We start from the raw sequence: 24,989 nt of genomic DNA, 5'->3' as shown, positions 1-24,989 counted from the left end.
AATGAAGGTATGCAAGAGAAATAATAGCATTAGCTCATGATTTTCTATACAAATATCAAACTTTATCCTGTTCCTTAAGGTTATTGTAATCTGGACTGTGAGAAATGAATGCAGTATTTATTTACATACACATATCTGTGTAGACATCAACTATGAAGGCATTTCTGTGTATTTAATATGCATAAGTACATATTTTGGAAACGTGTACTTATTAAATTTCAACCATCTACAAGCTTCCTGTTTTTGTACTAGTTCTTTTAAGCTTACGAGGATTTTAGAAATGCTTACAGTTTGTCTATAAATCGAAAACTGTTGTACTTCATGTAGCTCAAAATGGATCAGAATTTAACTACTAAAATGGTTTTGCATGAGCAACATATTTGCCTCTCCAAATGACAGTTCATGGCTCTTCAGGGAGCATTTGGTCATATTTTGTATGAGCAGTGGAGTATCTTAATTAGATGCATAAACTGTGATCATTTTATTCTTTATGATTAATTATCTCTCTACATGCCTGTAGTCGAAGGAGGCTGGACTCCATGGAGCAAGTGGTCAACCTGTGGGACAGAGTGCACACACTGGCGCAGGAGAGAGTGTGCTTCTCCAGTGCCCAAAAATGGCGGGAAGGATTGTGAAGGTCTGCCACTCCAGTCTAAAAACTGCACCGATGGAATGTGCTTGCAAAGTAAGTTGAAATTCTTGTTGTGTGAAAAGTAAACCGTTACACTTTCATATCAGATGAAGTCTTTCTTTGGGTCGTTTTGCTAGTGGATGTGAGGCAGCAGTGACTGACACATGGAAGCTGCAGCCCAACCTTAATGATATTGTGCCCTGGTCATCTAGGTTACTTTATACTGTTGTATAGGTTAAGTTAAGCTTGAGAAATGTAAGTAAACCATGGAAAAACAGACTTCCATACTTACTGGGAAGTGGGGAAAGACTGTTAGAGCATGCTTCAGTATTTCTGTTAAAGGGCAGCGTTTTATATACTGCTTTGTAGATGGTTGAAGAGGGCAATTATGAACACTTCTAAAGCTAGGACGTTGTCTGCAAAGTAAGGAATGAGATTATTTTCTAGTTTGACACAGGTACATGTACAGGAAGACATTTTATGACAAAATATTCATACTTTTGAGTGTAGGTCATTTGTTAAAAAGAGATGAACATAAACTGTAGGCAACATACGTTAGTTCCTACGAATTAGTGGTCATGAGTGGTTTCCATTGAAAAATGTTATTGGAAAAACATCATGCTATTGGGTAACTTTGTACAGAGTAGTCGATGTGAGGAGTGCAGGATTTTGGTTTCCCAACTGTTTCAATGATCCAAGTTCTTGAAGCAACCTATGTAATGACTCTTGGATTTTTGTTTGGTGTATGGAACTCGCCATGTGGTGGTCTACTGTCCTTCAGTGGAGCTGTTTCACTGAAAACATAAGCATACATATGGAGCACACAAGATTGTGACAGTAATAACACATGTAGCAAGCATGTTCAATTATCGGCTCCCTATTGAAATGTTGGCATTCAAAATGCTGAATGCTGATATGCCAAAAAAAAAAAAAAAAGATGGAAAACACAAAGCAAATCTTGAAGAGTCTCCTTAAAACTTCTTTTGTGGGGGGGGGGGGAACAAGCCCCCCAGACTTATATATATATATATACCAGCCGAGATCACCATACCTCGGAGGAAAAGGGAATATTCCAAGAAATGGCATATTGGACTTAATATATATAAATACAATCTTTTAGCCTTTCAGCATCTGTACTTCATGGCTCACTCTAGCAGGTTCCGACATTTCAAACGGTTGCCTCAGTTGTCACTACATGTCATGGACATAAGACAACAGAGGAGGTGGATAAGAAGAGATAGATGCAGTGCACCAACAGACCCATCTGTATGTCTAACAAGGCTGTGTAAGTTCAAAGGGCTCACTTCCCTTTTCCCTATTGTGGGGTAAAGAGAATACACTGTAGGATAGTGGTAGCCTTCAGCTGAAAGGGCTTCAACAGACAGATGGCTTACATTTTGCAGTAAGCACACCAATAAGATGCAGAGCACAATGTAAGAGAGCAACTCAAAATCCCCTGTCTTCCCCCTATTCTTATACATATACATATATATTCTTACTCTGTAGAAACCAGAGATATGTTGTTATACTTTGTTTTGCTTGATTATGTAAAAAAGTGTCAGTCTTAGTAGACGTTATTTACAGATTAACATTTTGTTATCTCAAAGCATTGTAAAAACCATTACAGATACAAATTTAAAATATTAGTTCTACAGATTACCACATCAGTACAAACGCCTGTGACTTAGGTTATTGCCTCTTATTTGTGATGATCTGTTTGCTCAAGATGTCACAGAGAGAAGCTGATTCTAAGTGAGTAACCCTTGCCAGTAATTTCAGGAACGTCATGGAATGCATGCAGCACAAAGGGATATCATTTTACATTTGTTGATGACAGAAGAGAAAGCAAAAACATTCCATTGAGTGAGATACATATATTCTGTATTTGATCAACAGTATAACTATCCCTTATTCTACCCCTTACTGTGACCCTAACCTGTAAACACTTACACATGGAGTTGGTATATATATTTAGGGGGGTGTGGGGGGCGCAACCCCCCACCTAGTTTCCTTTAAAAGAAGAAAATAAAACAAAAAGTACAGATTTTAAACACTGCAACCCTACATCCCCCTAACTATATATACCAACTCCAGGGTCGCACAGCATTGGGGAGGGGGACAAATCCCTGTTTTTTGCCTTGAACACTGGTTTTCGATCAAATGAAATTTCGATCAAATGGGTTTAGGTCAAATGAAGTAGACCCATGTATGCATATTTGCATGCATTTATGTATGTATGTGTGTATGCATGCATTTATTTATGTATGTATGTATACACAAATCACTAGCTGTATAAGAAGATATACTGACACTGTGCTACACTGTAGAGTTCAAGTCTGCAATGAATACTGATTACACTGACAGGGAAAAAAGCTGCCAAGCTTTCTGTGTCTCCTGTAATTACACTATTTCATATTGGAAGACTGAGTACCTTTGTACATCTTGTTATAGCAACTTCTTCTGTAATGATGATGTCAGATGTATGTGTGGCAGTGACAATCTATCTCCTGGCAGGATGGAGCACTCCTGTTTTTCTCATTCTTACGGTAGTAGTCAGACAGCACTTGTGAACAAGTGTTTGTCCCTTGAGAGTCTAGTTCCTGGCTTATCTTTATAAAGCTGACATCTGTAAAGATGTTTCTTTATTATGTTGCACTATGTTGCCTCTTACAGGCTTCTTTGTCAAAAAAGGTTTTCCTGACAAAGTTGCTGTGAGTGAAAGAGCTGATATTAGAAACCAAATAAAATACATACATTTCAGTTAACATTAGTAGAAGTCCTGCTAATGCGCATAGTCTCATCTGCTTGTTAAACATTCTGATGGCATGCTGACAGATCCTCGTATAGCTCTACATTCCTCAGTTATTCATAGTGTTGCAAACATATGCAGAAATCCCAGTAATCAAAAAGTAAATAGTTGTAAATAATGTATAATACTTAATCCGGGCCATGAGTCATTTAAGGCAGACACCTGGCGCCTGTGGCAATAGGCTGACATTGTTTTCACATTATTATACAAAATTACTCAGAAAACCTTTAAACGTTTGAAACATTTTCCTGAACATGTCTTTCAATGTAGTAGATGCATTTCTGACAGAAACCTCTGTTAAAGATGTTGCTTACTGTAATCTCTTCCCCTCCGTTTAGCATTCATTTGTAATAATGATATAATGTTGGCCTTTACTGCATTTGCTGGACTTTTATTTTTTAAAACAAATGTAGGACTGTTATGTTTTAAAATACTTTCTGCATGTGAAAAGTATAACCTGGGTTTTGTACTTTTGCCGTGGGTCCATAGTTTATCAGGAGTGATAGCAGCACACTATAGAGTAGTGGACTTAACCAAAAATTAGCACTGTTTAACTTAACTTGCAGCTAAAAAGGCAGGAATACAACTCCCACTTGCCCATCAAAATAAATTTTCAAGATCATTTCAGGCATTTTGATTAATGTACCTTAATGATAAATATTTGTGGACTTTGTAATATGACTATATTTTTCTGACAGACAATGTAGAGTTGAACTTGAAAGCTCTTTCCATTGTTTGCATGTAGAAGTGTGAACTATCTATTGGTCAGTGTTATGTTTAGGAGAAGTAGTCTGTTTTATACTCAAAACATCCCTTTCAGCTTGCAGTACCATTTGCTTGCACTACAGAAGTGCCCTGAAGGACAAAGACCCATGAGGAAATTTGAGCACAAGTTAAGGACTGCTTTGTCCATTTTCTGATGTTTCTGAGCTGAGCTAAAACACTTCTCTTGAGCATTGAATGAAATGTTTTGTGCCCTGCATGCTGTTATAATCTCTGCAAAGATTATAATGTAATTTGAGTGATCAAGGGAAGAACTACTGTTAGTTACAAAAGTGACCTTGTAAAATGTCCCCTTCCTTGGACTTGCATATGTCCATCAGAGTATGAGAGTTTCAGTATCTAGTCAGGGACAAGCTACACTGACCCACATCCTGTATCCACCCATATCTATTTTTGGTCCAGGATGCCCTAGCTGACATCGGACTGTCCTAGTCTTCCTGACCAAGCTTTATTCCTGGGGTCTCTGTGTTTGAAAGATTATTGATGGTAAAAGTTTATGCTTTGATTTACTTAATGAGGACTTAGAAAGCAGCAAGAAATAATAGTAAATTGACAAAACAAAACCAGAAGGTACAGAAGAGAAAGGAGTGGTATAACACTTTTTTATGTTCCTTTGGTTTGTATTCTGAGTTTTCTGTAGTAGGAATTTGAAAGAACAGTTATAGACAAGAGATTTAACCACAGGACTGTTAAGTTATTAGTGCAAAAGTACAGTGAGAAATGTTTTTTTTTCTTGACTACATTTAATCTTCTGCCTCCTCCTCATACAAAATATGCACATTTATTTGCAAGTGCTGCTGTCTTACAAGTAAAGCATTTTTTTTTGCCTGGTAAGCCATGTGTGCTGTGAAGGGATTCTATATTCAGTTAATTCCTAAACAGCAGATGCCTACAAAATGTCAATAAAGATTAAGCATAAATGTATAGCTGCAGTGCATGTACCGCACCTATTCAGCTGCATCTACTGTATGTGCACGGAGTTCAAATGTGTTCATGTTTATGTGTTTTTTTTTTTTATTCTCTGTCCTCACATAACCATCAAGCCTTTCTTTTAGCTGCCTGTTGACTCATGTGTTCCTCTTCAGGCAAGAACTGACTGGTCCAGTTCTTCCCTCTTAGATACAAGAGTCAGGTACTGACTCCAGTACCACTGGTACTATTGCCATCATCTGTTATGAGAGCGAGGACTTTTGCTTTTAGTATTATGTGCCTACATCCCCACAAATCATCTACAAATTCCATCTGTGTTTGCTGCATCTGCAGAAGAGATTTTGAAATTTTGAAGTTACAGCCCTCCTCATGGACCTACTAAAGGTGATGAGTCAACACTTGCTTCTCACCTTGCACCTCTGCTGTCCCCTGTCCTTCAATGACAGACCTAAGTCATCTGGAAAAGTAACTTGGGGCTTTATTTTTTGTTATTACTAATGCTGACTTCAGAATAGGATTTGCATTGAAAATAACCCAGCAGTTAGGTCTAGAATTTTTTTATTATGTTCTACTAGCTTTGTAGATATGACTGCATTTCTTTAGGCATGAGTTTGTGCCTTTCAGATTGAAGGACCTTACTGTTGTTGAGACTTACCTTTAGTGCCTTTGAAATGGAAGCAGTCCTACATAGCCTACAGGGCAGAAGGTGGCAATTCCTCTGTGTTAGCTTGGGATGATGGAACTGGATCTGGATGTGTGTTCTTTGCTCTAGATTGCAGACTACTAATATTGTCCATCCTTTGCTCAAGGTGCCAAGGATTGTCTTTATAGTCCACATTGTTCAAACATGAGCAAGAACCCCCTGTCTTGGGATTTATTGTTTTCCCACATTATGCATGTATGAAACTTTGAGTGTGTATGTGCACCCCCCCCCCCTCAACAATTCAGTGATTCAGAAGAGTTAACTACTTTGTAGACTGTGACTAGTGTCCTGAGACTGATAGTTCATCATTTCTGCTTTACTGTACTACACCTTTGTGCTTTTACCGTAACTGTATCTTTGGCCAGGTGAGCATCAGGTAAGTATCACGTGAACAGGGAACCCTTACTCGGATACCTCAGTGTGCACACCTTGGTCATAAAGTATGTAAACATAGATGTAAAACAGCGGCAGCTGGTGAGGATTCCTAGGCTTGCCTCGTACTTTTTTCCCAAATGATGGCTTTTACTGCCTGAGCCTGTCGAAACATCAGCTTTATCGTCCCCATGCTCACAAGGATTGCCTTGTGTCTGTTCTGTTCATTGTTGAACTAATTCACTTAAACGTTAAGTTTATCATCCCCATGCGCACAAGGATTGCCTTGTGTCTGTTTGGTGCAGTCTTGAATTAATTCATTTTTCTGACTCTGCTGCATCCTTGGAAAAACCACATTGGTCTTCACCACCCTGTCTGTAACAAGATATTTAATTGCAGTTTCATTGAGCTATATGTTGTTTTTCAAATTGTGCCTCTTGTTCTGAGATATCTTTGTTTTTTTTTTTTTTTGTTTTTTTTAACAAGGCTTTCTACTGGGCTGTATTTACTCCTTTCAGGTCTTAACCTTCACTTATGTTGTCTGCCACTCCTTCATTTCCTTATCATGATGTCTTCTTCTTTTGGCTTTTCCTGGTTAGGGGTCACCACAGTGGATCACCTGTCCGCTCAAGATTGGCAGTAGAGTTTTATGGTGCCAAGTTGCCAGCCCGGCACCCAACCTTTCACAGAAGGCACACACATGCATGCAGTCACACCTAGGGCCAATTTAGAGTGTCCAATCCACCTACAGCATGTCTTTGGGATGTGGGAGGAAACCGGAGCACCCGGAGGAAACTCACGCGACCACAGGGAGGACATGCAGACTCCGCACAGAAGGCACCCCAGCCGCAGATCGAACTGGAGAACCTCTTGCTGTGAGATGGCAATGCTAACCACTGCACCACAGTGGCACCCATCTTATCATGATTTCTAGTGCAGCTTAATTGCTAATTTTTTTTTTTTTTGGTCTACTTATAACCAGAATTTCTACAATGTTTTTCTTTAATTTCTCATGCAAACTATGTGTGTAACATAACCTTTGTATAATCTGTATGTGGACTATAATCTTTGTATTATCTGTATGTGGAGCTTTTCTCCCCAGGACTGCATTGAAAACGGGTTCTTTAGGCCCAATGAACTATCGTGGTTAAACAACTGCAAATAAAATAATAAATAAATAATAAATAATTTAAACCCTTCCTCTGTGGTAACTCTGTTCCGTCTATGTCATAACAAACCTGCAATGTTTCAGAAGTGCACAAAATACTCCAGTTGGGGTTGAACTAGTTTTCTTTGTTAGTTTAGGAGGCAGCGAGAACAGCACTGTCAAACATCATCTTCCTTTCATATCTTCATGATTCATCTTTTTATCTGGGAAGATTTAGATGTAAATTTTATACCAGTAGCTCATTTTCTTGTACATTTGTCTTTGCCCACCATTTTATCACATTGTTCACTAATCTTTAATTCATTTAGTCTGATGCTTGGCTCTTTTCTTATTCATGCCATTTCCCCTTCAGCTGTATACTTTATCCAGTATTTTACACACAGATCAATTAAAATTATTAAATGCAAAATTTCAAAAAACAGACTTTATTGTGGTGTAAGTAATGCATTCAATGTAAGACTGAATATAAAACTTGAAAATGGCCAGTAGACATAAACCACTCACTTAGTAAATGAAAAAAAAACATAACCTTACAGTATAGTTGTCACGCACACTACTTAGATAACATGAAATGTGACCCAGCATAGCTTGTTCACTGTTCATGGCACTACGGTTTTGTGGAGAATCTGTTTAATTTTAATGGAAGAAGAGTCTTCAGTTCTGGCAATGTTGTATGATTGCTGGATTATAGAAATGTTTAAATCGTGGCGCTATATATAAATGTTCCACATAATAAATATATATGTGTGTGTGTGTGTGTGTGTGTGTGTGTGTGTGTGTGTGTGTGTGTATAAATATATATATATATATATATATATATATATATATATATATATATATATATGTACATATGAGCTTTATTACATTGAGAGTGTTGTTGTGTTGTTTGTGGACGACAGCTGTTTATTTGATACTAAGCACCTAATCAACAGGTGTCCAAGATCCCACAATTCCTAGAGTCTAGGAATATGCCCTTAACTCATGTTTGCAGGTGGTATACGGAGCACAGTCCTCCACATTGGGGGTACAGGGGGGCTTGTCTCCATGCAACAAATAGTTTTTATGTGTTTTTAATAAATAACATTTTGCATGTGCCAAGGCAATCGGGGCATTCATATTGGTGTGTTCAGTTCCATGTTTAAGGTTGATATGTTTGCAGACACCTTTGGGTGTTTTTGTTGTAATATAGCACACCCATATTAATTGATCGAACATTCATATGAGTAAATGACAGAAAATAGACTCAGAAAGGTTGAAAGTCCAGGACAACAGGACTTTTTCTGTTCAGGATTGCAGAACAGGATATTGCTCCATTTCCCACTGTGGTGTCATCTTGGAGTTGGTATATTTAATTAGAAGGGGGTGTGGGGTGGTTAGTGGGGGCTTGCCTCCAGTTTTTGACCTTCTGGCTCGATATTCTCTCCTTCACTCATCTAAGCATTTGGTCATGTTATACAGACCCAGACACACACACACACACACACACACACACACACACACACACACACACACACACACACACACACACAGTTTCCACTCTCTCTGGGTCCTTCAGCAGGATGGATAATTATTGTCTTTGGAATGTTATCCAGTTATTAAAAAAAATGGGAAGAGTTTGGTATTTCCAAGAAACAGGTTTCCAAGAAATGAGAGGACTTTGTAACAATGTGTACGAATCAGTCAGATGTTGAATTTGTCACTGCAAATTATAGTTATGGGGGGGCAAACGGAGAAGGAAACAGTGGCCCATCAAATCTGCTAGTGGATTACAGTCACGATTTTGTAGCCAGGAAAATACATTTAGCAACGTCTTGAAAATTCCAACAAAATATATTAGACTACTGCAATGTAAAATAGTATGCAGTAAAAGGAAAGGTACCTAGTACTGGTCTCAAAATCCATTTTTAACAGATTGTAACACTGAGTGAATGATTTGCATTCACTGCATAAAGATGTATTTCAGAAGGGAAATAATTTAGGAACAGTAGTTTTGGTCTTGAAGCTGTCTCAGTTATGTGTAACTAGAACCAGAATTGAATAACAACAATTTACTGTAAACATTCTTTCAAAAGCTAGTTAACTGAGTTTCAAGATTTAACAGCCAATATTTTTAGTAAAGCAGGCTATGTAGGATATGAGTCAGAGTGATGACGTTCACAAATGTGTCGTGTAAAAAGCAAAACAAAGCCCAAAACTGATTAAGTGTTGAATGTTTGCAATCGTCCTTTAGTAAAACTCACAGTCATGTAAAACATGCATCCACTGTGGCTTTTGACGGTAAGTAATTTTCTAGCTCTAGTATGACATGCCCATTTTTTATAATGTACCTACATGTTATTGTGAAATTAATGTATAGCTTAGTGGCAATCACATTAGATCTTCTTTTTTATCTGGACCTAGACTTTGATAAACTTGCGTTATAGCTTGAGGTAGTGTATTTCTACAGGAAGTAAATTGAGTTGAAGCCTGTCTGAAAACACAGAATAGTTTCATAATTCAGACTCAGTTTTCCTGTATAATCTTTCTCCCTCTGTCTCTCTCTCTCTCTCTCTCTCTCTCTTTCTCTCTCTCTCACTCACTCTCACTCTGTCTTCCTTTTTTCTGCTGCTTGCGATAAGGGGTAAACATTTATAAATCGGGACATGGTAAGTCCTTGATGACACACAGTGGGTCAGAGGTCCCTGTAAGCTGTCAATAATTTGGCAATAAAGATTACAATAATTTATCATTTGGCACATAAGTATCCTTTTTACCAGAAAAAGAGGGCTGATGTCAGGGCTGACCTTTGGCACTATTAGTGAAGTCAGATGCTGGGGGGGCTTGGGGGCTGGGAAGGTAGTGAGTTTGCAGCACAGACTCTCTCTGTGCTTTAAACTAGACAGATTTATGACCACTGAAATGCATCATCTCTCTGAATGGCTTGGAAAAACTGAAGCTGTATCTAATGATGCTGGTACCCTCACTTCTAAAAAGTCACTGTCATCCGTTTACTAACATGTGGAAAGCTTTAGACTAGTCCATAACTTTGTATTTACTCTTTCTCCAATGTGTGTAGTTATCTTTATACTGTTTCTACTTTATCTTCTGCACACTAATGTGAGGTTGATTTGTGCTTTTCAGGGGCAAATAGCTTGGGACAGTTTGCTGTGCATGTTATTTGTAACTGCATGTAAGCTTATTAAATTTTTTAGCAAACATCATTATTGTATGAGTAACTGACCTGCATTTACTTCCAGTGTTACTTATTTGAAGTAAATAACTAAATATCTTCTGCATTTAAAATGCTTAAACATATAAAGGGGCAGTATCTCTTTAAAAATCAGGGTAGAAGTGAAAAGTCAGTTGTAGCATTGTACTTGGTGTGCTGAGAATTATGGGAAGTATAAGCATGAATGGATAATGGCTCCACTGTATCCAGCAGTGCTGGGCCTAATCCACTTGCATGGTATCCTAAGTGCACTGTTGTAATATTCCCTGATGACCAGGGTAGTTCATTTTCCATTGTTCCCATCTTGCATTAGTGGACTTTGTACATATGCTTAGTGACAAAGCCACATTGGAAAGAGCTTATTTATTTTTGCTACCGTAAAACACAATTTTTAATTAAGTAAAAATGCTGGTGCAAAATAAGATTTGGTCAGGTCTGGTAAGTCTGCGTTTATGGATTTTCAGCAGAAGTAAATTTGATTATTTTTGTGATCCAGTTAATGGAAGAAATTGTATTAGCACGTAAACCAATTTTTTAAAGCAAGGCGAAGATAACCAAGATAAATGGTGAGTAATTAGCTTTTAGAGTTCACCTTCTTAGCTTGCTTCATGTTTTTAAGTACATTGAAGTGCTGTAATTCAACTTTTACTGAGATTTAGCTTTATATGTGCTACAGAACATGACGCAATCAGATGACACTGTTACAGGCCAAGATGCCCTGTGTCACTTTTGTTCCCCTTCTGCTCGTGTGTTTTGAAGTCTGCATTGAGACGTGCATAGTGTCATAAGTGCTGTTGGAGTTCATCTGCTACTGCTGCTTTCCTGGAAATGTGTTCCTGACTTCTATATTTGACTACCATGTCATAGCATATGATTCCTTTTTCTACAGTTTTGTAGGCTTGAACCATGGACTGGTGTAGCAGTACTCCTGAACTTGGGAGTTAACAAATTTATAATTATTCCATTAAAGCTTTTTTCCTACACTGTGGAGCATTTTTGTCCTTAGGATATGGCCATGTGCCTTGGATATACACTACAGGTTTGCAGCCTTATGTTACCTCCAAAAAGGTTGGCTGTTTGTATCACTCACTTCCTCCACTGTCAGTGCCTGAAAGAGCTGTAGAAAAGCAATATGCCCATAAACCAAGCTGTATGGCAAGCTCCAATGGGTATATTACTTTAACTTTAAATTGACCTGGTCTGTCCTTGCTTATCTTGGCACCCAGGCTGTATCAAGATCTCTGTCCCTGCTATAGGATGTTGGCATCACTGCCTTTTGTCAGTAAATGTCTGTGAAAGAGGAATAGAAATAACTCACCACATAACCTTTCTGCTGGTACTGCAGTTGTCAGCTTCTGGTCATAGAACGTGCAACTAATAAATATCCACAGTGTTCCCAGGTCTTCTGTCTTTGCTAAAGGATAAAACTGGAGAAGGATATAGATTTTTCTTACTACAAACAGGAACTGACATATTACTAATGATTTATTTGTCGTGTTCAACCTTTTAACATCTAAAACACTTGTTACTTCTTGGAAAAAGAAAGCATCATTTTGTATAGTGTTGGACAAGAATCCAGCAAAATATATATAATAAAAGTTTTCAGATTTATATATAATGGATTTATCAAAGTTAGCACCTGCACAAAATGTTTTCATCCACTCTACTCTTAACTTTGTTAAATGTTGAAGAAATACATTTAGCTTTTTATTTGTTCTGCATGCCATCATTTCAGTGTTATTTGGAAGAATAATGATATAATTTAAGTCTTCTTACTTTAACAAAGAGAAACTTCCAAACGTTATCTGTGTGTTCTGATTATTTTTCTTATTTTAATCATTGTTAATGTCATAGGTCACAAGTGATACAAATTTTTATTTCTACGGGTAAGCCAGGAATTTCAAAATGGTCAAGTGACTTCCTAAACCACATCAAATTCTTAAGGAGTCTATGAGAAAGATTTTGGTACCAGACCAGACTGTACATGATGCAGCTTATCTCCAGTTCTTTTCTTAAGTAGTCAACTTGGGCAGATCATGCCTCCTAAACCTGGTAGACTTCTTTGAGATGGTTACCAAGGCATTTGATGAGGGAAAGGAGGTCCACACAGCCCACCTAGACCTCGCAAAGGATATCGACAGCATTCCCCATTCTAGTATTATAGACAAGCTCACCAGCTTGAACATAAACCCCTACGTCATGAGATGGGTTGCCAACTGGCTCATGGATAGAACCCACATGGTGAGAGTTGCAGGCTCTACGTCTGACTCTAAACCAGTTACAAGTGGCGTCCCCCAGGGCTCAGTCCTAGGACCCCTCCTGTTCGGTATATACTTCTCAGAGGTACAGGCAAGCATAGGAGAACTATGACTGACCAAGTTCGCAGATGACTGCAAACTAGGAGACATAATTGATTCTCCAGCTGATACAGACACCCACCAGATGGGTCTCACTGAGACAGATACCTGGTGTCAAAATCATGGCCTCAAGCTAAATGCCAAAAAGTGCATAGTCATCCCCTTTGGAAAAAGCAAAGTACCCATGAATTACCACATAGGTGGTAGTCCCTAAATACAGAAAATGTAATAAGGGATCTGGGGACCCAAGTAGATAGTAATCTCTTCTTTGATAATCATATTGCCAAGGTGGTTAGAAAATCCTTCTATGTGGCCCACCTAATCACAAAAGGGTTCGCATCTAGGTCAAAAGAGGTTATTGTGCCACTCTACTCATCACTCATTAGACCCATCATAAATACAACGCCCCATTTGGGTTGTACCTTACAAGACACCTGCAACAGCTGGAAAGACCACAAAAGTACCTCACCAAAAGGATTACTGGCCTCAAACAGATGCCCTATGCGGCCCGACTCAAGAAACTCCAGCTGTACTCGGTTGCATACCGGTTGATCAGAGGTGATCTCTGCCTGACATACAAGGCCATGTGCAACCCAGAATTGATGGACATGCTCCACCTAAAAAAAAACAAATCCCGGAGAGCCACATGCTCTAGAGATATAAACCTCACCACAACGATAAATAGGACATGCTGGAGGGATAGATTCCTATCCCAGAGGCTCCCCATGCTTTGGAACAGGATTCCAATATACATCAGGCAGAGCCCCTCCCTAACACTCTTCAAGAGAAACCTTGACAGGTGGATGGGAAACAGAAAATTTACCCCGGGGATCACTGCAGTGGCAATTTACCCCGGGGATCACTGCAGTGGCTCTGCTGGACAGTGGCGCAGGGAACTAATGGCTCTGCTTAACAGAGGCACAGGGAACTAATGTAAAGGGGTGGCGAAAGCCAACACATTCTGGCTATGCTTATAAATGCCCTTGGGCAGATAGCCTAGTACTTACCTATGAACCTATGAACTGTGCTGCCACTGATTTTTACTTAAAAATAGAACAATGTTGGCATTTAGAACCCTTGGGTCAACTGATATCCTTTGTGACTGCAACAGATTCTGATGAACTTGACATTGAAATCAGTTTTCCTATTTTTGCTCAGACCTGTTTATATCGATCAGCTGATGAGAAGTACTGTTGGATGGAGACGTTCAAGTCCTTGATGATCTCTAGTAAACTGCTGGTTAGTTTATAGGCACCTCTAATTTATCCATGTTTCCACATTTGGGTGCTCTCTTTGTTCGTCCATTAGCAGTGAGAATCCAAAACCATTGACTCATTTGGAAAAAGGATCTTCTCTTCTACTCCATCTTTGCACAACAAAATGGCTGTGTCTCAGTGTTTAGGCTGAGATAGTAACAAATGGTGGGTTGCCATGGCTTCGGTTCAGTTAGTTTATCCAAACACAACTCACCCAAAATTTTGTCTTGCTGCAACAAAAGTCCAAAACTGGAAACACAAACCAAAGTAAAACAGATCAAGTTCCAGTGGAGTAGTGAGCTTCTGTTAATGCAGGCAGGAATAACCTTTTGCCACTTATACAACTTTTACCACTTATACCACTTAAACCACTTACACCGCTTATACCACTTATACCACTACACTACTTACACCACTTATACCACTTATACCACTTATACCACATACACCACTTATACCACTACACCACTTGTACCACTTACACCACTTATACCACTTATACCACTACACCATTTGTACCACTTACACCACTTATACCACTTATACCACTACACTACTTACACCACTTATACCACATACACCACTTATACCACTGCACCACTTGTACCACTTACATCACTTATACCACTACACCACTTGTACCACTTACACCACTTATACCACTACATTACTTACACTACTTACACCACTTACACCACTTATACCAGTTATACCACTTATACCAACCTGCCACTGTGATTAATAAGGTTTCAAAACTGACCTGTTGTTCAAGAAATGAAGCTGACAACTCGGCATGTAAAAATCTACTGCCAATCATTAGCAGACCGGAGTTCCGCTGTGGCGACCCCTAACTGGGAAAAGCCGAAAGACACAACAACGACAACAACTTTAATCAAGTGGAAATGTTTATCCAAAGGAACACCCAACACTTTTGTACAAATCCTTAAATTCCATCAAAGTGACCTGGAGATGCCTTACTCCTATCTTCATAGTGTCATAGTACACAACTGTATGACTGTTGGAGGCGGTGCAATTTGCAAATATCTTGACCAGGACAGCTAACTGGGCAGGTGTCATTTGCAGAGGTGTCCGAGTGGGAGAAGCTCTAAATGTATAGAGCACAGTTTTGTGTGTGTGTGTGTGTGTGTGTGTGTGTGTGTGTGTGTGTGTGTGTGTGTGTGTGTGTGTGTGTGTTTGGAATTTTGAGATCGCTTGGTGGAGATTTTTGTTTCAGTTTTTTCTGTGGCCTCTGACATCCCTGGAAGAACATACCAACAGGAATGGCTGTAGTAAGCAGTTCTAAGAGGGGCTTTCACCCTTGGTGCCTTTTTTGCCTGGTCCAGACCCAAGGCAGAAATGTGTAATAAGTGCTTGTACTTAAATAAACAAAGATTTTTTAGAAAGTTGAGGAAAAATATTCAAAGTGTATCTGGAACAAGAAAAACTCATCACCTTAAGCCATGTGGCTCTTGCTGTTTGGATGTTAGCTGGGCCTTTCTCCAAAAACATAGGAAGATGGAAAACAATGGGGAGACAGTTACCTGGAAAATGGGTGTGGTGTGCTATGCCATAGTGACCCTGCTAAACCCACTCAGGATTGAGGAATCTGTTTTCAGAATGGCACCAGCTGGTACACCTATGGCCCAGAAATCTAAAGAACAGCCATGTGCCAGTGCCTTCTTGATGCCCAACTGCAGGATAATAATCTCTCTGAAGGACCAAGCTGATCGGAATATGCAGACTAAATACCAGAGAAATATAGGGACCATCTCTGGTACAGTGGGCTGCTAACAGTTAAGTAGTACCAGTGGAATAATCCAGAAATCTGTTCACAGTACTACCATTAACAGAAGAGCGATGCTGGTCATTGGCTACTCATTTTCCAGATTTGGAAGTGTTTTCTGAAAGGTGGAAGTAAGGGTAGAGTTATGACTGAGATGGATGTGATGTTCACTGTAGAAAGTAGGATCTATTTACTGTTACTGTACAATAGGTGACTGAAACAACTGCATGCATTAGGGAAAGAGGCATGCATATGGCTTTAGCTTTGGTGGGTTCTTTTTAGAAACACATAGATTGTGCACTTTTTTTGCACGTAATAAACTGTAACCACACACTGTTGTTTAATTACTACATTCCCTTTTCAGCTGGCTGGAGATGCAAGAAGGCTGCTTTGTTTGCTTGAGGTCCATATTGTCTTTTTTTTGTATTCTTCATTAAATACAAGTGACATGCAGAGAAGGACACAGTACAGAGAAATTAACATGTTCCATCCTTTTGCATACACTAATCTCTCTTACACGCACACACACTCATACTCACAGAACTTTGCTGTCCTCCCACGTGAATGCATGCTGTGCAGTTGAGCAGGCATACTAGGCAGTATAGTTTTTTATTAATGATGTTCCGAGGCAGCTCTTATTGTTGAATGTCATGCTTTTCTGTTAAAAAACTGCACTCTGGAACTTGCAAAAAAGTAGAACTCTACGTTCATCATCTATTTGGTTATAGTAATTATAGATTGCATTGGTTCATTAAGGACTTTTACCTAACGGGAAATGGCTGGCATTAGTAGTGACTGTGTGTGTATCTCCTTCTGAAACTCCTACTCGTGATAACCCAAATACCCTACTTGGAAGTATTGTTGGTGTGTCATGACAATCTTATTATCCCTTTAATGCGGAAGAGCAGATCTATGTATGTATGGAAGAATTTTGGATGACATTTCATTGAACTCAGTGCTTAAAAAATTGTTGCCATCATTGCTGCGGAGAATGCATTTATTATGTCACAACAAGATCTACTTGCATATGAGTATAGCCTGTTGTGGCACCAGTTCTGGGCACATCTTGCACAGAGCTGGCATGAAAGGCTATTATTTATGTTTGTCTAGCTTAGTATATGTCCACTACTGAGGCAGCAAATAGGAAGAGTAGTGTTCCATGGTATGGCTTCTTCTGGTGCTACTCTGCTTCCTACTTATTCCATTACTTGTCACTGTTCAATGAACTTGCATTCTGGGTAGCTTGCGCACTTGCACACGTACACACACACACACACACACACACACACACACACACACACACACACACCAGACATGTAGCTTTCCAACAAATTATGTAGGAATTCACTTCAGTGTACTCTGCACCTTAATTGGCTTCGCACTTGTGTAGTGGACAACACATGCATAGCATAGGGGTGTGGCTGTGATGTTATTCTGAAAGTTTTCTTTGTCATGTGGTTGGTGAACAAAGACAGAGACAAAGGAGAGACAGACACCCCAAAATAATGACAGATTTTAAATATTGCTCATATAAATTTAGAACATTGTTAGAACAACAGCATTTGTGTTAGCATGCATTTTCTGATGGATATAATGCTTGAAACTCAAGTATATGTCACTGTTCAGTGACTTTTCAGTAAACTTTACAATTTACAAGGAACAGATCAAAAAATTTGAGGCAAAAATCTGAACACTTTGCTAACATTTGCACAGTTGAGAGGTATGACATAAGTATGCTGCTTAAATGACAGGAGCATGCCAGGGAAATTCTGTATACTAATCTCTGTGTAAATTAAAATAAAAAAGGACATTAAACATATGCAGTAGAACCAATACTCGAGGAGTGAAAAGGATGTAAGAGTATGGGAGTTTTAAGGACACAGCAGCTTATATTCACTACATCTGAATGCAAGATGAGACATCTGAGAATCAAATACCCTGAAATGAGTAAATGTCTAGTGATGAAGCAGTAGATGCAAGATAAAATTGGAACAGAATGTATCATAGTCACTTTAATGCTGTATGCTGAAATGTAACTTATTTTGAGAAAGTAGCAAGGAGGGTATATGCCGTTATGTGTAAAAAGATTATATACCAGTTGAAAATGAAAAACTTTTATCTTTACTTCCATAGAAGGCAGCACAATGACTCAGTGGAAATCTCTCTGCATCACAGTTTCAAGGTTTGAAGTTCAGTCCTGACTTTTGATCACTGTCTGTTTGAAGTTTGCAAGTTCCCTCCATTTCTTTGTGGATACATGTTCATCGTGTTACCCTGCTGCAGTCATTACACTTGGGTTATCCTGTCGTCAGGCAGTCCCGCAGTCGGCCGGATTTCCAAAGTCTCGGTCTGACGTCAGTTGCTGTTGCCTCATCCCTGATGTCAGTCCGCCAGGGGAACATATATTGCAACCAATGCCATTTTCTTCAGTCTTTCTTGCTGCACGGTGCCCGAAGCAGAAGCAGTTCTCAAGTGCTGGTCGGCCGACTCCTGAGATTTTCGAATTCAAATTTAAGACCGAAGTCTTCTATAAAGCTAAGTACCCCGTTGGGGAAACTTTTCTTGCCTCAGACCGATGTCAGAAAAAGTTAACAATTGTATTTCTTGTGGGAAGCAAATACCTCATAAGGATTTTCATTCTTATTGCATACCTTGCCTAGGCCCTGATCACGACGTCACTTCTTGTTGTTTTTGTGCTAGATTTAATAAACGTACTATTAAAAGACGATTTGATTTCGCACAACACTTTTTTGGCAGAAAATTTAATTATAACATGCCGTCGGAGCTTCCGACTACCGGTGTGCACAAAAAGCGCAGGGATAAGGATCGACAGCCCAGGCCTAAGCCCGATTCCGAGGCCTCGGTTGATCTGGTTTCCGGTTCTCCGGTTATCAGTGAGGCTCCGACGCAGCCTCTGACTACCGCAGTTCAAGAAACCGAGACCGCTACAGATATTTTGATGGAATGTACTAGGTCGACGCAGCCTTTTACTTCAGGCCCTACCGACGATTTACCTTCCAAGGACGTCGGTGCTTCTGAAACGCCATCGGTTTCTGAAGGCGTTTTTAGACCGACGACTCTTGCAGTCTAAACGTTTTCCAAGTCGAAGACTCCTTCCAAACCGAAAAAGGCTTCACTTCAGTCTCCTGTTCAAGGCCCCATGCCTAAGAAACAGATGCTCAAGATGGCTGAAGATTTGATTTCTCTTATCAGGGGTTCTCAGCCTCCTCCTGACAAAAGGCCTAGACAAGAGGAAGAATCTGCTTCCTCTGAACAACTGTCTATTTCTTCGGATTCCTCTGAGGACCAAGACTATTCCTTCTCTCCTTATAAAGATTCTGATGCTGAGGACTCTATTCCCTCAGCTTCCCCTCCAGAAGATTACTCTTTTGGGGAAACTTTACACACTATGAGGGAACATTTTCACTGGGAAGGTCAGGATTACTCTGATTCCAAGAAAAGGCTCAGAAAGTTTCTTTTACTCCCCCAACACAGACCTCTAGCCATCCCTCCTGTTTTGGACATTGTGGATGATGTCTATTTAGAATCCAGTTTCAACCCTGACTCTCTGCCTCCTGCCCCGGCCAAGCCTGACAGATACTACAGAGTACATGATTCCCACAAATTTCTTTACAAAAGCCCAGAAGCTGACCCAGAGACTATCTACCAGGGTCCCAAGAGGGCTAAGGCTTCCATGGCTAAAAATCCAGTACCTTCTGAAAGGGATTCAAGAGCACTAGACAGAGGGGGGAAAAAGGTTTACACCTCAGCCACTTTAGCTATGAGAGCTCTAAACTGTCAATTTCATATGCTTAAGTATCAGCAATTTCTGATCTCTCAGTTAAAACAAAAGATAACCTCCCTCCCTCAACAATCTGAATTGAAAGAAGTACAGGACTTGTTGCACGCCACCGAGCAGGTGGGCAAACATATACCTTACAATGTGGGTTTGATTCTTTAGAGGTCTCCTGCAGAGCAGCTGTCACTGGATCAGTTATACGCAGGCATGCCTGGTTAAAGGAACAAAGTCTGCCTGATCATGTTAAAGCAAAATTACTAGATGCTCCCTTACAGCAGGATGTTCTTTTTGGTGTTAAAGCAGAAGAAGTTTTAAAGAAAATGGAAGATAAGGCAAAATCAATGCAGACAGTCAAAGATTTCCTACAGGTACAACCCCCTCGCTTCAGCAGAAATTGGCCAACAAAAAATTGGTCCTTTCCAGCCACTGACAGGCCTCAGAGGGGTAAATACAGGTGCCCAAGGGGCAGAGGACAACCACAAGCTCAGTATAAACCTCGCCAATGGGGCACTCCAACCCAGAAGGGAGGAGAAGACAGGTCTCAACCCACCAGAAGGCAAACTCAATGACTTGCACCTCAGCTGGCCAAACAAAGCTCTTTTGTCAGCCCCCCTGGGGGAAAACTAGCACTATTTGCAGACAACTGGCACATGGTCACAAAGGACAAATGGGTACTAGACATAATTTTACGAGGATACAGATTCCACTTTCACACCTTGCCAATAAAAAGAGGAATGCCAAACCTGCCACAAAATCAAAGGGCAGAGGCTCAAAAACAAATTACAGCTCTCATGGCCATAAGAGCCATTCAAAGGGTACCAACTCAAGAGCAAGGCCAAGAATTTTACTCAAGACTCTTCCTAGTACCTAGAAAAGAAAATGCTTGGAGACCAGTTCTGGACCTTTCAATTCTAAACACGTACTTAGAAGTTCCCAAATTCAAGATGCTAACACTACAGCAGCTACTTCCCATGTTGGGCAAGGAAGCATGGCTGGTAATGTTGGACCTCAAGGAGGCATACCTGCATGTCCCTATCAGACAAAGTTGCAGAAGATACCTCCATTTCATTGCAGGTTCAACACATTATCAATTCTCTGCACTGCCCTTTGGCTTATCTACTGCACCCAGAGTATTCACAAAATGCCTGGCACCAGTAATTGCATACTGCAGACAAAGAGGAATTCAAATATATCCATACCTTGTTGACTGCCTCATCCAAGCAGAAAGAAAAGACATTCTCTTACAACATCTGGCTTTTGTGAAGCATCTACTGAATTGTCTGGGGTACACAGTAAACGAAAAGAAGTCAAAACTAGTACCCTCACAAAAAATGACATTCCTGGGTGCCAGCTTGGACACAATGGCCCAGAAGACTTATCTTACACCAGCCAAGCAATTACAACTGACTCAATATTTCAAGACAATGGCAACAAAGACCCAATTAACTGCAAGAAAAATTCTGCAGGCTTTGGGCTTCATGGCATCTTGCATTCTGATAATACCATTTGCAAAACTGCATATGAGGAAATTACAGTGGTACCTAAAAAACGTATGGTCTCAACACAGCCACAGCTTGGACACAGTGATATCTCTCATTCCCTGCCTTCAACAGGAATTTCTATGGTGGGCACAGGCATGTCACCTCAACAAGGTTCAGCCTTTCACCTTGCCCACAACCAGGCAAACTATCACAACAGATGCTTCAGACTATGCCTGGGGGGCACACATGGCAGGGCAATGCATTCAAGGCCTATGGACTGCAGAACAAAGAAAACTGCACATAAACCAAAAAGAGATGCTAGCTGTACAGAAAACTCTGACAGCCTTCAAGGATCCACTACAGCCAGGACAACTTGCAATAAAGACGGACAACACCACAGTAATGTGGTACATAAACAAACAAGGGGGCACACATTCCTACCCTCTGTGCAGGCAAGCAATAATCTTATGGAACACAGCTCTGGCCTACCAAGTCCAGTTACAAGCTCAATTCCTGCCAGGACAGAAAAACACATTGGCAGACGACCTAAGCAGAAACATCAAAGATCCCCACGAGTGGAAGCTAGACCCACAAATATTTACAATAATATCTCAAAGATGGGGCCTACCAAATATAGACCTGTTTGCCAGTCCTCAAAACTACCAGCTGACAAAATTTTGTACAAGGACATTCCACCATCAAGCTTGGAAAGTGGACGCTCTCTCCTTCAGTTGGAAAAAACTGACAGCATATGCCTTTCCTCCATTACCTCTTCTCACAAAGGTTCTTTTGAAGGTCAAAAGGAGAAACCTCGAATGATTCTCATAGCCCCAGACTGGCCACGCCAGCACTGGTACCCGCTATTGAAGAATATGGCTCACCGCCCACCATGGATATTGCCTCAAATACCTCATTTGCTCACACAGCAAGACAAGCAGATTCTACACAGCCAGATCAAAACCTTAAACCTGGCTGCATGGCAAATCAATTAAGCATCCAACCAGCCCCTCTTTCACAAGCAGTACTGGATGTTATTCTAGAAGCCAGGAGGCCAAGCACCAGGAAGGCTTACTCGGACAAATGGAAAAGGTTTTCTGCATGGAACCAAGCTAAAGGCCAAGACACAACTCAGCCTCATATGCCTCACATTCTGCAGTATTTAGCTGAGATGTTGCATAAAGGACTTTCCTTCTCCTCAATTAAAATCCATGCTTCAGCTATTTCAGCTCACTATGACACAAATCCACCTTTATTTTCAAATCCTCTCCTAAGGCAGTTCCTCAGAAGGGCAAAAAACATTAGACCACCTAGAAGAGCTCCAACACCAACATGGGACCTCAACTTTGTTCTGGAAAAACTAACGCTACCTCCCTTTGAACCAGCTTTTTCTGCAGACCTTCAGTTCCTATCTTGGAAGACTGCCCTGCTCCTGGCAAAAACTTCTGCTAGGAGAGTTTCAGAATTGCAGGCACTTATGGCAGTGGAACCTTTCCTCATTTTTCATCAAGACAGAGTTTCTCTACGAACTAATCCTTCCTTCATGCCTAAGGTGGTTTCCAGTGTAGCTCTAAATCAAACCATCCACCTACCCACTTTCTACCCCAATCCACAGAACAAAGGTGAGAGACTCCTGCATTCCTTGGACATTCACAGGCAGTTTCGTTACTACTTGGATAAAACTAAGGCTTTCAGAAAAACTGACCAGCTCTTTGTTTCCTATGCTACAGCTTCTCAATGGAGGGCCATATCCAAGCAAACCATTTCTAAATGGATAGGCCATTGCATATGATTCTGCTATACCCATCATGGGAAACCAGTTCCTCCTACCATTAGATCCAACTCTACCAGGGCAACAGCTACCTCTACAGCCTTTCTCAGGGGGTTCCTACCAAGGAATTCTTAGAAGCTGCAACTTGGAGTTCTGTGCGCACCTTCACCAAACACTATCACTTACCTCTTCATTCTAAGTCCAGGGCAGGCTTCAACACTGCAGTTCTGCAGGGCCTCATTGCCTCCACTAACCCTCTAGCTTAGCTTTAGGACTCAACCCAAGTGTAATGACTGCAGCATGGTAACACGATGAACATAGTACAGTTTTGTACCTACCATAAATGTAGATGTTCGAGTGTTCACCCTGCTGCAGTCCAGGTTACCCTCCCTCCAACCCCTCTGATTTACTGGCTAAATCTTTGCTAGGCCTTACTGATGTATTTGCTTTTAGCTGAAGGGATTTTGTGTTTGTACACTGTTCCCACCTTTTGGTACTAATTTGGATCACCTTTTTGGGGGCATCTGACATCTGGGGCAAGAAAAACTAAAGAAAATGGCGCCGGTTGCAATATATGTACCCCTGGTGCACTGATGTCAGGGATGAGGTGACAGCAACCAACGTCAGACCGAGACTTTGGAAATCCGGCCGACTGCAGGACCGCCTGACGACAGGATAACCCAAGTATAATGACTGCAGCAGGGTGAACACTCGAACATCTACATTTATGGTAGGTACAAAACTGTACTTTTAGCTTCCTCTCCTCCCAAAAGCATGCTAGTTGATAGGCTACAGTAAAACTGACTGTAAATGTGTATGCTGCATTTACCCTTGCACTGTTCCAGGTCATGGAGGAAGAAGATCTACGAACCAGCCAACTTAACTGGTTAGCTGATGATTTAAAAATGGATTTGGCAAAGATCCATCAATAATAACGTATGCGTTTGTGAAAAGCTTTGATATTAAAGGCCAAGGACAGGATTAAGGTTTATTTAGAATACAGGATCAAAACTGGGTGAAATGACTGCAGTTAGCTATAAAATAGGATTACAGAAACTTAAGGTTTATAGTCTTGAGGAATAGATGTTTGGGACATGATATAAACATTTAAATAATTTAAGGAATGCTGCAGAATAAAAGAAAGACCATATTTTAATTACATCTATGAGAGCAAAGGGGCATTTGCTGAAAACACACACTGTACCTTGCAGCGGAGGTAGAAAGAAATCTTTTGTAACAGAAAGGATGGCAGATAACTGGAATAGCTGTCTTACAAAGTGTATAAGGCAAGAAAATCTAACTGGATTCATACATTTTTTGGGCACACTAAAGACATTTTACATAAAGGGTGTAAGAAATTGAATGGTTCATTAATCATGATATTTATTTCATCCTACAAGTAAGGAAAAAGGCAGAATAGGTAAATCAAGCAGTATCTGTTTGCTATCTGAATCTGTGGTTCATTATTTTTGTACGACGGGAAATGGGAAAGACATAGAAAGGCCTTACTGGGAAAAAATTTTGTAGCATGTGATGGTTGTATTAGGTTCAGAAAAGTTCAATGTGAGTAATGTTTGCATTAGTGTCCCAGAAAATAGCTCATCATCTACCACTATTCCCAGTCAGCCTTATTGTTCTTTCTTGTTTTTCTTCTGATGCCAGAATATTTATTTTGTTGCTGGATAACCCCCAAAGAGTGTTATATTCTATCTGACGTCATTCACTTCTATAAAAATATCATTTTTTTTTTAAAGTGCAGATTTTTGCTATGTCACTACAAGAGTTGTACTATACCACCCTAAAAACAGTTATAAAAAACAGGCTGAATTTTGTTTGTGGCTTTTGTATAGCTCCCTAGTTGGAATATCATGGCTTTGTGAACATGTGGCACTAAATGAAGGGACATATACTACATAAATAAATGCATATAAAACATTTTCT

At 40.1% G+C, this 24,989-nt stretch overlaps 1 protein-coding gene across 3 annotated transcripts in view; it reads left to right on the top strand.

Annotated features, from left to right (window-relative positions):
- Nucleotides 1-24,989, top strand: part of UNC5C (unc-5 netrin receptor C) — a 1,141,364-nt gene that overhangs the window by 932,701 nt on the left and 183,674 nt on the right. For all 3 annotated transcript variants that reach the window (XM_044061271.1, XM_044061273.1, XM_044061270.1), the window contains exon 7: nt 521-685. In XM_044061271.1, the coding sequence (XP_043917206.1) occupies nt 521-685 (165 nt within the window). The remainder of the gene's footprint in view (nt 1-520; nt 686-24,989) is intronic.

The sequence above is a fragment of the Protopterus annectens genome, chromosome 2.part0 (genome assembly GCF_019279795.1).
Source record: "Protopterus annectens isolate FY-2018-M chromosome 2.part0, PAN1.0, whole genome shotgun sequence".
Taxonomy (NCBI): Eukaryota; Metazoa; Chordata; order Ceratodontiformes; family Protopteridae; genus Protopterus; species Protopterus annectens.
This window is presented reverse-complemented; position numbering and strand designations above follow the sequence as displayed.